A 14,876-nucleotide genomic window follows, 5' to 3' on the forward strand; every position below is an offset into this window, starting at 1 on the left:
TAATATTGAAATCTATGACTAAGATGATGTCAAGAAACCCTTATAAAAATATTTTCACATGCAGTTACTTCTCAGATACATCGATGAACTTTTTTCAATGGGCCCTAAATCAATCATAACATTTCGTGCAGACATTAGAACATTGTACGTGCGAAATGCTATTGGTCGAGATAGGGTGTAAGAAACAGCATGTATGGTTTACTCAAGTGCCTTCCTACAGCGAGTGGACCGCAATGTTATGTATATTAATATATATATATATATATATATATATATATATATATATATATATATATATATATATATATACATGTATATATATATATATATATATATATATATATATATATATATATATATATATATATATGTATATATATATATATATATATATATATATATATATATATATATATATATATATATATATATATATATATATATATATATATATTATCAACGCTAAATAAAAGAAATTAAGATCATTTAAATACAGTGGACATTCATATTTAGACATATGTACATGTAGTGTGACATGTAGTGTAAGAAGACAAAATTTATGATAGTAGATAGAATGCAAACAGACACCGGGAATCTAACCTTGGATGGAGAGGTGATAGAAAGAGTAAAAAGATTCAAATACCTGGGTACCTGGCTGAATGAAGAGATGGACCCAGATGAAGATTTAAGAATCCGCATCGAGATGGCTAGAACAGCATTTGTAAAAATGAAGGCGGCGCTTACAAACAAGCATCTCAATCTTCATACGCGGTTGAGATTCGCGAAGAGTTACGTCTGGACAGTATTACTACACGGATGTGAGACGTGGACTCTGAAAACCAAGATGATCAGCCGCATTGAAGCTTTTGAGATTTGGGTCTATAGGCGTATGCTGAAGATTCCGTGGACCAAAAAGATATCAAACGAAGCTGTCCTCGGCATGATGGGGAGAGGCAGGGAACTTGTTTCTGTCATCAAGCGGAGAAAGATGGAGTACCTCGGACACATGATACGGGGTCCAAAATACGAATTTCTCCGTTTGATAACCATGGGGAAAATAGAAGGAAAAAAATGGATTGGCAGGAAAAAGTTATCTTGGCTTCGAAACATGCGCATGTGGACCGATATGAGCGCCGAAGAGCTGTTCCGAGCCGCTGAAGACCGATGCGGATATATTCAAATAATCGACGAGGTGGTCGCCAACGTCCGGATGCGGACAAGGCATTAACAAGAAGAAGAACATGTAGTGTAGATATGTATGTACATATGTAGTACATATTTACTACCCTTGTTGATTATCAAGCTATATTTTGACTATGTAATGTATTTTGATGTTGAACAATTTTGTCAAAAAGTTTAAACAACACATCAGAATTACCCTGTGGACCACAGACTGTGGTGAAAAGCACTTGTGTGTGTATTTATGGAACCACTCATGCGTACCGATTCAATTAATCGCCACATACAAACATTTGTATATAGAACTCCCAGCATCTTCATTAATCGTTCGCGTTAATTGAGCATCGGTAATACAGGGATCTCCGTCCTTAACTGTAACACCGGAGGCTGCCGAATCGGCTATATTCGACCGATTGCCGTGCATCATCATCATCATCATCCGTGTGCAATACGGCCCCAGAGGCATCACGAACCGGCGCGGTGCACCGAGGTGCATATATTATCCGTACGTGTGTTGTATTGTATACGTAGGTGTGCGTTCGGACCGATCAATAATAAATGCAACCGATCAATTTGATCGTTGTGCGATGCTCGCGCGTGTACACCTTTAACGGTCGCCGCCGCTTAGATATTATATTAGCTAAACACTCACGAAATGCGGCAAAAGCTCTCGAGTCTGGCCGCTTAGAGAATTGCGAAGGGCAGTTTAAAGGTTGAATGGGTCCGCGAGATCGGCAAGGCGATCGTTTACCGTCTGCCTACCAATCGCGTCGAATTATGAAATTTTCCGTTATGTATTAGCGGACGCCGCGGTTTAGGTATGAGCGTTTTCATCTTTGGTATTTTGTGTGTGTGTGTGTGAGTGTGTGTGTGTGAGTGTGTGTGTGAGTGTGTGTGTGTGTGTGTGTGTGTGTGTATGTATGTATGTATAATATGTATGGATGTACATACATATGTCCGTTGTAGGAAGTGAGTTTTGCGTTGATGAATTGTGTCATGAACATTGAATTTGTTACATTGTATTGTAGGTGGAATGATATTGTTGTTTGGCTTTGACACTTTCCATATAAGTATATATGTAGGTACATACACGTATGAAAAAAAGGATGTTCCATCGTTTATAATATAATATTGTATATACTTACATAAATTATTTTGCTTTATATTGATATTTTTTTACAATTTTTTGTTTTATATCTAATATGATTTATTGAATTTTCAATGATTCAAAATATTTCTTATTGTATTAAAAATGTATATAGGTACATACATATTTCATAATATATAGAAACTCGTTTAGATTTTGGGTATAGGTGAAATCCTATAAAATTTAGAAGGTGGGAAGCTTTAAAAGGGCTTGTATTTTTACTGGTAAATGTTAGTCTATTTTTGTCAGTATTTTAATATGAAAGGTCAGTAATAAGATTAAACGGTCAGTATAAAAGTGGTCTGTATAAATAATAAAAGTTCAGTATTTATATTAAATGGTAAGTTTTATTTTGACGATTGGCGAGTATTACTTGGTATCATCACAACGTTGGTACGATCTTGATAGACAATTTCATCCAACAGGCATTTGTCCTGGCGAATGTACGTCAGATTTTGAATTTATATTTAACTATCTTTTAACAAGACTAAGAAAGAGATTGATCCACGTTATTTAATTTCTGATGCTTTCAATGTAATTAAAAATATATTTTCGATAGTACATATATGGACCAGATAAAATACATATTATGTGTTGGGTGTACATAAATGAGGCAAAATGTGTTAAAAAAGTTGAAAGGATTAGTAAATGCGAGGAATGAGATCCTGCACGATATCGACATGTTTCAGTTATCTCTAACGAAGAAAATATTTGAACAGGCTATGGCTTCAATTATTTATAAATGGAGACAAAGGAATCAGACGCAATTCATAACTTACATGATCTCGCAATGGTTTTCAACCCATCCCATTGGTATGAAGGTGCAGAAATACATACATACACATACATCTTCCAACATCAATGCATTGGAATCGTTAAATTTGACTATTAAAGAAGAGGAATTAGGTCAGTTATTAGTATAATACTGACCGTTTATTATTTTAATACTGTTCATTTGTATTTATTTTTTATAATGGTCAGTATTATATAAAATTCAGTTATATAATACTGACCGTTTTGTTTATAAATTTCAATACTTGCCAAAAATAGATTTACATATAAACAAACCGAAAATTCATTGAAATATTGGCCATTTAATTTGTTGCCCTTTAAAAGTTCACTTCTCTTCATATAATTTGCTTAGATTTAATTCATAAAATATATAATAATACATATAATTATAATTATTATTTATATAAAGACGCTATTTTGTGTGTGTATGTGTCTGTTCTTGTGTGTGTGTGCAGATTCCCGATTTCAGTTCCGATTCCGAATAATTATTACTATTCTTATTGTAACTTTATTTTAAATCATGTATCAATCTGAAAGCACCCGTTGAAATTTCAACGGACATAATACTAGTAATAATAACTATGTATTTATATAAAGAAGAAGTATTATATAAATAATTATATATGTGTAAACTTAAATTCATGTTCCGATTCGTGAATAAAATATTATTTGGTCAAGTATTTAATGTGAGAAGTTTTAAAAACACATTCAGTTGAAATTTATTAAGATTCGTTCCGGAAATGTTAAGAGAGTACCTATGAATTATCCTTGTCGTGATGAGTGAATTATTGTTAGCATGATTTGAATATACCACCAACATATTTTAAACCTTAAATTCCGCTTTCGATTTGCTCACTTTCCGGAATGTGCCGTTCTGCATACTCACATAATCGAGTGTCAAATTTAACGCATTCGACATTCGCGAATTCTTAATTTTATAGTAATTGCGCAATATAAACATAAACAATCGAGCAAATTATATAATATATTCGTCGGGAGGTGCGCGCAGCATACCTTAATGAAATTTCAACACGCCGCGCTAGACATTTTAATCGATTAACTCCACGGGCTATGAAAATTCCGCTCGTATGTGGGGGTACACAAATAAACCGATCCGACGAATCTTTGGCGCGCCGCGGATACCGAAATTTCAAGCATTTTTATGTCGTCTTCGGCGAAATGAACACATTCGGCTGAATTTTGGACCACTTACATACGCATTTATATGATAACTTTATACGTGGCGGTCGGTCTTCTCATGTGTACATACACGGATAGTAAGTGAGCGTGGGCGAGAGATTGCCAATCGACACCACTCGGTTCCTAAATAGTGTCCCTCCGGACGGTGTCTCGATATCGACGATGTCCAAATTGACGTTGTCCTGCTCCTCCACTGCCTATAACGTGTGCTTCTTATTGACTTGCGACCGATCGATAACAATGTTTATCGGTGAATTTGCATACGGGACCAAAAATAGTGTTATTCCGTATATTTACGACTTTTACAATTCGACTTTTTGAATATGTGATGTGAGTTTTTCGGTTGCTCTTTTTACTTTATTTTTCCTGTCGCGGTGTTTGTTTGCTTTTGAGAGAATCCGACGAGCGTGACAGCGAAACCCTAAAATATCTATATTACTTTTAAATTGATCTTTAAGGAAACGTTTATTTTATGAACTTTTCAGAAGCAAAACTGATACTTATGCTAAAATTGATACTTAATACTTAATTGATGCTAAAATTCCGAATAGATGCTAAATTCGTAAAATATGCGAATAGATGCTAAAAAACAAAAAAATGTAAAATTAATTATTTTTAAGATAAAATTTTTTGTCTATGGTCTATGGCCTTTTTCTAACAAAGGCTCAATGTTTGGAAGGATAGCAGCACTTTTTTAGACAATTAATAGAGAGTATAAAAAGTGAATCCACGCCGGATATATTACATATACTATTATTGATGGCAACACAAATTAAATATGAAGAGTTTGGTTGTGCAGCTCTAAAATCTAATTGGTGTCCATAGTGTGGATGATGAAAGGTATTTTAGTAAATTCAATTTAATTGTTATAAACGCCGCACAAATCTCAAAAAAGAATTTGTAGAAATATGCTCCATGTTGAGTTTTAATATATTTTAATTGGTATTATATTTTAATATTCATATTTTTTGTCTTTGTATTTTTATATTCATGTATTTTAATTCCAAAATATTTCTTAATTTTTCTATTTTTTAATTGTTGTGTTGTATTTATATATGTACATATATAAATTTTATTAAAATTCATCGAAATTTTTTATTAATTAAAATTAAACTCTTCATAAAAATAGATGCTAAAATTGAACATTTTGATTGCCCTAAAATGCTAAAATGCAAAATGAAAATGCTAAAATTGACAAAAATAGATGCCCAAAATACGTCTCTATGTATTAGGTATATGGTGTCATCAACAATATTCACTGTTGGTGAAGATTCTAATTAAAAAAAAATAGAATTTGTCGTACTTAAAAATGATGCCTTAAAAGTAGCTATTGGTCCCTGATTGATTGACTTTATAAAGTATTTTTTGATGTTTTCTTGATTTTTTTGTCGTATATGTACTAAAAAAATTATGCTTAAATGGAAATTGAAAACAATCACTGTAGTGAAAGCCAAATGGGTGTTATGTTCGGTTTGTTAATTTAGATCTGGGAGCTCATTATTACATACATATATTAACCGTTTGATAGGAAAACGTATAAATGACGGTTTCCACTTCTTGTTATATTTTATGACATTACGTCAAGCTCCACATCTTACTTTGTTGACTTAATCTAAATGTGACGACCTCTCTCTCTCTATTTATACTTACTTATATATTAAAAGCACAGCCCCGTTCGTTAATTCGATATTACATACCTTATAGGGGCCGAGACGGTGAGTTGTTGTGTCGGCAAGAGCCAAGTAGAGAGGAGGAGAGGTCGATCTCGGTACGTAACTGATGAAAATCGACGATGGAAATGTGGTAATTGATGCATGCTTTGCATTTTTGCAATGATCACTTAATTAGGCTCGTTTTCCGAGCGGTTGCGATACGCTGATTAAGTCGCCTTGTTTGCCCACGTACAGGCGAATCGTTAGATAAATTTATGGAATATATATGAGATACTTATGTATAATACACTGACGTTTTTTTATTTTTGAATCTATGGTGTTATAGATTTATTATTTTAAATTTTGTTTCATAAAATTTATATATATATATATATATATATATATATATATATATATATATATATATATATATATATATATATATATATATATATATATATATATATATATATATATATATATATATATATTTATATACATATATATATATATACATATATATATATATATATATATATATATATATATATATATATATATATATATATATATATATATATACATATAGGTGTATATTGAATATGTATTTGGATTAATCGATGGGAAAATCGTATGTCCCGGTTCGACTGTACGAGATAACAACTTTTAACCAAAGCAGTGTCTGATTAGTCAAGTAGGTTTGAGCAGCAACTCCTTATAGGAGACTCAGTTCGCTCGGACACATCTATAACTTACGTTGTCCTTATTTACGACTTTTCCTAGCGAAAACTCAATAAATTACGTACAACTTTGAACTTTATATCGGAAGACCACTTGGATAAGTTCCACGAGCGAGGAACGTATTTATACATGCACACATTGGTATATGCATGTATTATATATCTATTTATGAATGTGTGTGGATGTACTTACCGCTACGGCTTAATTTATATTTAATGTGCTCGCGTGTGCGAATTTTATATTTGCCTTCATTATGTATAATTTTATGTGTGTGTCGTTTAAAATATCGAAAATAAATAATTATAGATACCGGTGTGTTTGTATTGCAGAGGTGTATATAATTTGTGTGGAATCTCGGGCGTTGCAATGGAATGGCACTAATCGTTGCATATCGCATTTGTCTTTCAGGCCAATTTGGTATGCAAGATTTAACATACCAGATGTACAATCGAGATTGTGCGCATATTTAAGGGAAACATGTGTATTTAATTTTTTTATATGTGGTGGAATGTGTTTGTCTATGCACTTGGTATTTTTTCATTGAAGAACTACATATGTTCATATTGCATTGAAAAGATATTTTCAAACCCAATAAAATTTTAGTGATTTTTATTACTATCAGATAAGTAATGAATATTTAAATTTTCCCTTAAATTTTCTCTAAGAAATTTATAATGTATTTCATGACCTTTGAATCATGTATATAAATTCTATTTTATTACTTTGACTAAACTTTATTTTGATAGTCATTTTTTATATTGACTAATCGTTTGCCAGTATATTTTATTGATAATTAAATACCGTTAATTTTACCATTTTTATCTGTTACGACCATTGATGTATAATACACATAGATGTAATTTTGGTCGGAGATCTTGTCTTCACTAACTGAGGGGTGCGGGAGGGTTTAACTAGTGGGGAAGTTGGGAAAAAATGGTTTTTTTCCCTACGACGCAGCGGTACCTACCTACCTACTAAGAGAAACTGTGCATGCGCCATGTATTTTGCATGCGCCAAAAGGGAGACCAGTATAAGACGTGAGGGCGGATCTAGTGTATTATACATCAATGGTTACGTCTCAATTTCAAGGTATTTCAAAATTTTCCTTAAAACCGTTGGATGTATAAAGCTGAAAATTATCTCCCATAATATTTTAAAATTTGTATTGTGTTTTAAAAGTACTCGATGTTTTATATCAGCAAATAATTTTTCATATAAAATTGGCCCCAAAGAGTTTAAGCTATTGATAATTTTCAACACGAATGTTTTTTTCAGTTCATTTTATTATACATATAATCGTATGTATGTATGTATATAAGATAAGGTCACCACAAGTACATAGTCTATGCATATTGTTTATTATTCAAATATACATAATATATGTCGAAGGCACATAATACCATATAACTTGTGTGTATGCGAATTGTATTTAACGTCCTCGATAGGTATAAACATAAATTTCCTGTGTCGTTTTGTCAACATTATCGATTTATATGTTTGGCATTGTCCGTACGCACCACAGTTCGTTATTTATTCCCAGCGGCGAGATGTAGAGTAGACCAGATCGAAAACAATATATGTATATACCCAAGTATATATGTACATATATAATATGAATATACCTATATATAATAGATTACCGGGAGATACGCGGATCGATAAATAATGGTGCGAAAGCTCTTCGGCGAGAGCGTGACCGTAGCGAGCTTTTCTCGCTCGATTTAATATGCGGAATAATTTCATCGGCAGCTCCACCTGCTTCCGGTCCGCGGCAACGACAATCGCTATATAAATTAGACGACACGAGATGATGATGGTGGGGTTTTTCCGTCCATCTCTCTGTCTCCGTTGCCGGAGAGCGTTTTCCGAGGCGCATGTCGCACCGCGAACGTCTCAATTGAGCGATAAATCAGCGTGCGGATCGAGTTTTCGAATCGTCATATGTGATGTATATTATATGTTGTACAAATTCGCATTTTATAGTGTGGTACGAATGGGTTATCTAATGAAAGAGTGCGGTATGTGACGTTTACAAATGAGTGGGAAAATCGCAATTCAAGCTCGATTGTATCCATGCTTGTATGCGTTGTGTATTGCAAACTTGATATTATTTACATACATATATTTGTGTATGTATGTTTGTACATTGTGCGTAATTATTAATTTGGTATTTTGATAAAATTATATATGTATGTACGTATGTATGTACATACATACATATGACCATATAGGTGATGTTGACGTTTGTAGGTTCGACTATTTTTTTTTTGTTATTTAATTTAATCATTCAAAATTGGCTGCTGATATTATTGGATAGTGAAATAATAATAAAAAATACAAATCGGATAGTAAAATTCTTGAAAATAATTAAAACCTTACTTACTCGTGTTCCAGTGGAATATGTATGTGATTTTTCTAAAGACCGTTGGTGAAAGCTTGTATTTTTTTCTTAGTAAAGGTATCTTTAAGGTTCAAACTGACACAAACATTTTTTAAATTAAATTATAAAACTTTCTAATTTTGTCATTATTATAAAATAAAATCGTTCTATTTGTTTCAAATATCATTGATATAAAATTTTGCATTTTTATCTTAGATATAAATAATTAAAAATTTGGTTTCAATAACACGTATACAGATTTTATACTTAAAAATTTGATAAAAATTTATAAAATAAAATTTTAATTTTTAAACAAAATATTAAATCAATAAATGGTACTTTTATCGTGGAATAAAATAAAAATAAATAAATAGTTTCAACTATTTAAAATATAGACTCTTTCTAGAGATTGAATAAACTTTTATCGTATAATTATACCGAAATTATTAAACTCGTTTATTTCCCTTAACTTGCGATAGGAAGATTGCTTTTTGATTTTTCTCTTGTACATATTGAGAAGTGGACCCTGCTTTCCCAAAAAATTCCAGATGAATAAATTTTCATCCGACGAAGCACTTGCTAAAAATAGATTAACAGTGTCTACAGTTCAACATCTCGGAAGAACATTTAATTGGAATATGTCGAAAGCGTACCTATTTTAGTACCATCCGGATTGAAAAGCAACGCTCTGGTGCGACCCAAAGGAGCGCACAACTCATCGGTGACACTGCCTGGAGAGGACAGGATCAATAGTCGTGAATGACCGGGGATTTCTTCCTCGTTTCCCAAACAGACTCCTAAAAATTGACCAAAAGCTGTTAGAAAGAGTTTTTAGAAAAAAAAATATTGGTCGATTGGCTAATTTACTAACTGTCCAACCAGTAGCTGACGGCTAGTTCGGCAGTGTGGGAGCTCCAAGCTAATGCATCCACAGCACAAGGAACAGTCGAAAGACGATGACACAAGTTGGTCTGTCTGGCCACGTCCCACACACTCAAAGACCCATCTCCGAGTCCTTGTCCAGCTCCGAGACCACCACCCACAGCCAGCTGACATCCTCTCCAAGGGTGCCAAGCCAAAGCCTAAAGATAAATGTGCATATATGGGATAAGTCATGTAATTGATTTTGGTTTGACAATTAAAATTGCTCACTCTCGCTGGATTGGCGTAGACAATTTCGAAGAACGGAATGATGTCGGGAAGACACCACAGCCTCACCATGCAGTCCAGACCACAGGTTACCAAAAATTGTCCGTCTGGAGAGAAGCGAGCTGCTGTTATGTCGCTAGAGTGTGCGTTTTTTATTCGAGCGCTATTACTGCTGGATCTCGTGTCGAATGTGCATACCATGCCAGTACAGGTGCAACTGTTAAGGGAGACTTTTGTACTTTTAGAATTTTTAAGATGTTTAATGTAAATTTAATTACCAAGCTAATTGATATCCTTGGGTGCTCCAAGCTAATGCTGTAATTGACGAATTGTCGTCTGGTCTAATTTTATAGCACTGCCAAGGGATTTGCATACATTTTTTAGTGTTCGAATCAATAATACACAAGCGTCCATAGAATGTACCCACCTGCGATAAAAAGTAACAAATAAAAAAAAATACTCATGTACAGGATAGACGCAATAGAGGATTTCCGACCCACTATTCAATCCCCCTCTGAGCTTCCGTCAGATGTTGAGCGTAATTTAATTAATAGTTGTGCAATCGCACTCGCAACCAGTAGGTAGGTTATTAGGCTAGGTCGAGATTATAGGAAATTTCAAAAAAATAGATTAAAAAATTTAAAGATTTTACGCAAGTACCGCAATGTAGACTCCGGATGGGTCCCATTTGGTCACCGTGATGACGTCATCTTGGAACTCGTGTAGAGTTAACACATTGTTGGATGGCGAGTGCCACATAAAAATCTGACTTTTGAGTGCTGCTACCAGCAAGTCTCTTTTACCCCAGTCTAGTATGTCGTGTTCTGAAATTTTAAATTTGGTTAACGATGGATAAATCGGAGTGTCCCTAACTTTATTTATATCTAATACAATAATAATAGAACATTTTGGTAAATTTGAAGAATATTCTTGATATTGTACATACTTAAATACTTAAATTTTCAGCAAGAATTTATTTTTTTAATTTTATATTCACGAAGATGCGAATTTTAGTAGTTGCTACTTTTTTGTTAAAATGTTACTTCTTTTAAGAGCAAAAGCAACATTTTTAATTGAACTAATTTCATGACTAGATTGGATTTATTTTTGTAGGAAATACCAAAAATTGAAAAGGTAGAAAAAAAAATCATTATCACAGTTTGGTTCTTAAAACTACGCATCTGTAATTATGTATGATAAAATTTTCTTCTAAAGTTCAACTAAGAAACTAATATCAATACGCATATAATCTTGATATCCTGGAAGATCGAAAATTAAATCCGGCTGTCCGATGACTGGTCTTTTTCTCGGCACACAGTGCCATCCTTTTCCTTCGTCACACTCCTGCTTCGGTTTGCAATTCTCCGACTTCACCTCTTCCGTCAAATGTAGTATTTTCGATTCGGGTGTGTAGTTTTTAAGAGTTGATTCGAGCAGATTCACATAGCCTCTCGAGCGCCATCCGTAAGGATCCTGAGGAATTCATCAAACGACCCATTGTTGAAACGATCGCACCCAATCAATTATCGAATACAATGTAACCGAACGAACGGGACAGGTTGTGTAAATATTGCGGTGCCTACTTTCGAAAAACCACAAAAAATAAATATACGAGTAGTATGTAGTATAGTATTATAAATAAAATGTGCTGAAATCGACGCGCGAAAGCCTCCAGGTAAACATCGGTCATAATTCATCCACGGCCCGAAAAATCGTTACGCACTTTGTTGTTAACAACCGAATAGGTATGTATATTTCGAGGATTGCATTCCTCCAGAGGTCAATTGATTGCTGTCTATTTATCAACGACATCCAGTGGTCAAAGTGGTTTGAAAAGTTTTCGAATGCTTAAAAAAAAGAAACAATCTTCGGTTCCCGTTGATTTATTTTCAATTTTCATTAAGTTCGGGTGTATGTGTGGTTATTGACTGTTTGATTTCGATTTCGTCACGTGGCCCGAAGATATTATACATATGTATATGCATTGTATTGTTGATGAAAATGGGCATCGTTAATCAAACATTGGGCATATCAAATTCATTACATTTATGTACTGAAAATTTGGTATGAAGATATTACTAGCCCGAAGCATAGCTTGGTGGTTGCGTTAATGCTAACTTACTTACCGAGAAGCACCCGGGTTCAAGCCCTAGGTTGACCTCGATTGAAAATAATTTATTCGGAAGTATTTATGTAGTGCTGCTGGTCAGACTTGGATATTTGTGACTCCAAGTCCTTCGTTTCCTATCAGAGTTTGTTGATTTGTCTGATTTAATTGTTGCAACGGTTCTTAATCAAATTGGCAAAACCATCCTACCCACTATGTCACCACTATTTGAATATGATTTTAAATGTTTAATCCATAAATTTAGATACATATGTACAAGTTTAATACCATAGGTGTTTCTCAGGGTCAATTCGTAATGGCTTCATAGGAAAATATAATTTTTTAAATAAAATCTTATGGGGTGATTTTTTTTATTTTAAGTAGGCTTAGTAATGCTTTTCTGTATTTGTATAATTTATGGCTGACATTCAGTAACTTCTACTACAAAATGTATTTAAGTATAGCTAGCCGAATATATTTATATTGTTTTACATATGTACAAAAAAGTATATGTCTACCTGATTGAAGAGATCAGCATTGGTGTCAACACCTTTGACGTTTGAGAATATTTTCGATTTCGTAATTTGATAATCACTTCCGGCTCTCCTTGACACGAATCGGTCGGCGTATCTTGAAGTAATCTAGAAATTATAAAATAATCATATTAACGCGTAATATTTTTATTTATTTAAGAATACTTGGAAAAGGCGGCATAACCGATGGATCAAGGGGTTTGTTAATATATAAAGTAAAATATGTAGAAATATCAAATATGCAAGATAATAAAAAAATTAAAAAAAACCGAAAAGACATATAAAAATAAAAAACTCAAAATAGAGGAAAAAATAAACAATTAAAAAAAATAACAGAAAATGCAAAATATAAACAGGGAAAAAGGAAGAACTACAAATACCTATTAAGGAAATCCGCAAATTTAATTTTAAAACGGCTTAAGTTACTAGAAGTTACTAATTCATTGGATAGACTAATCCAAATTTTAACCACTCTATTTGAATAGATGGATTCTCTAATTATTTTGAACTAAATATCCTTAAGTCTGAGAGTTTGATGAGTGTTATTATTAAACGTAAAGAAGTTTATCATAGAACAATTGTACTAATTTTATAGACTTTATAGAAAATTTACATATATGTATGTATATATGTACATACATGTTGTATATATGTATGTATAATTTGAATACATACATGTATGTAGTTGTGTATTAGAGACTGTCAACTCTACCACCGGGCACTCAACGACAGCATAAATAATTAAAACAGCTTCGCGAGGGTCGAAATATGGGATTATCTCCGGTGCATACGAGTTGCATCCTGAGAGGTCAAACGTTCCCACGGGATCTGACCCTCGGACAATGCACAATGCGCTTGTGCATCGATAAAGATGTATTTTTATTTTTATTCACTTCGCGTCGCCGAAATTAACCGTTGAATATATTATCGCGTTTAGTAGGTATATGTATGGTATTATTATATATATTTAAATTGTTAATATCTTTACATTTTTCGGACACGCCACTGTAATGTTTAACACCGTCTCAGTACCGGTTGTTTTTTTTTATTATATAAATATGTATGTATGTATGTATAAGTATAAGTACATTTATGTTGTTCTTCGTTGGACAATGTGTCACTGTTTCGGTATCCAATCCGTCTTTTCGACGATGCATTTTTTGCAGTGCGTTCACTTTTGGGAATATTGCCATGTTAACCTCTTTGTTGTCGAAATGTCCAATTATCTCATTTCGTGTAAGCGTTTATCGAAGGTTTCTCGGTTGGAAGAGTTTTCCGATATGTTTGGCTAATTTTTTAATGGACACTGATACTAATGATTTTTTAACAATGTTTTATGTAAAGGATTGTTCGATACAAAATACATACAATCGATGATTGATTGATGATAATATAAATTGAATTAGTAACACAATATACATATATGTACATATGTATGTGCATTATACTTACGCACATACATATGCTATTAATTAATTCAAATTATTGAAAGATTAAATTGAAAAAAAATAACCTTTTACATTTTATTGACTTATTTAATTAATCGAATATTAATTTTAATAATAATCTTTTTAAAAGGTTGTATTGCATCTTAAATCAAATCTGTATCCATAAAATAATAGCATTTTCATCCATTTATAATATAGGTTGGATGTTCAAAATATTTTAAATTAATGAAACTTTATGAATTTTACATATTTATGATATAATTTCATAAATTTCGAGCTAAGCATATTATTTATAAACCAATTCATTTAATGCTATTGTTGTTTATGTTAAATTTTATTTTATTAAAATATCTATAACGTGAATATTGGATAATATTACAGGAAATGTGGGTTTCCATTTTAAGACTTCTAATTTCAGCGAACTGAACTAATTTTTTCTTAAATCTTTTTATGTATCCGATATGTATGTATGTATGTAAATACATATATGTAGTAAAATATTCGTAAATTATCTATCTGCATAAATTCGAAATCCCCTTATTATATTT

At 32.6% G+C, this 14,876-nt stretch overlaps 2 protein-coding genes across 2 annotated transcripts in view; one reads left to right on the forward strand and one right to left on the reverse strand.

The window, feature by feature from the left end:
* The first annotated feature begins 7,181 nt into the window (after nt 1-7,181).
* LOC143920789 (uncharacterized) overlaps nt 7,182-14,876 on the forward strand; it is a 228,593-nt gene continuing 220,898 nt past the window's right edge. Inside the window, exon 1 of the mRNA XM_077443745.1 lies at nt 7,182-7,192. The gene's annotated coding sequence lies outside the window, so the exon portion shown is untranslated. The remainder of the gene's footprint in view (nt 7,193-14,876) is intronic.
* The window catches only part of LOC143921295 (protein cortex-like), a 201,751-nt gene continuing 196,358 nt past the window's right edge, over nt 9,484-14,876 (reverse strand). Inside the window, exons 2-9 of the mRNA XM_077444541.1 lie at nt 12,866-12,988; nt 11,482-11,713; nt 10,901-11,064; nt 10,519-10,667; nt 10,244-10,457; nt 9,963-10,173; nt 9,745-9,888; nt 9,484-9,670 (exon numbers count right to left, since the gene is read on the reverse strand). Of these exons, the coding sequence (XP_077300667.1) occupies nt 9,513-9,670; nt 9,745-9,888; nt 9,963-10,173; nt 10,244-10,457; nt 10,519-10,667; nt 10,901-11,064; nt 11,482-11,713; nt 12,866-12,988 (1,395 nt within the window). The 3' untranslated portion in view covers nt 9,484-9,512. The remainder of the gene's footprint in view (nt 9,671-9,744; nt 9,889-9,962; nt 10,174-10,243; nt 10,458-10,518; nt 10,668-10,900; nt 11,065-11,481; nt 11,714-12,865; nt 12,989-14,876) is intronic.

The sequence above is a fragment of the Arctopsyche grandis genome, chromosome 13 (assembly GCF_051622035.1).
Source record: "Arctopsyche grandis isolate Sample6627 chromosome 13, ASM5162203v2, whole genome shotgun sequence".
Lineage (NCBI taxonomy): Eukaryota > Metazoa > Arthropoda > Insecta > Trichoptera > Hydropsychidae > Arctopsyche > Arctopsyche grandis.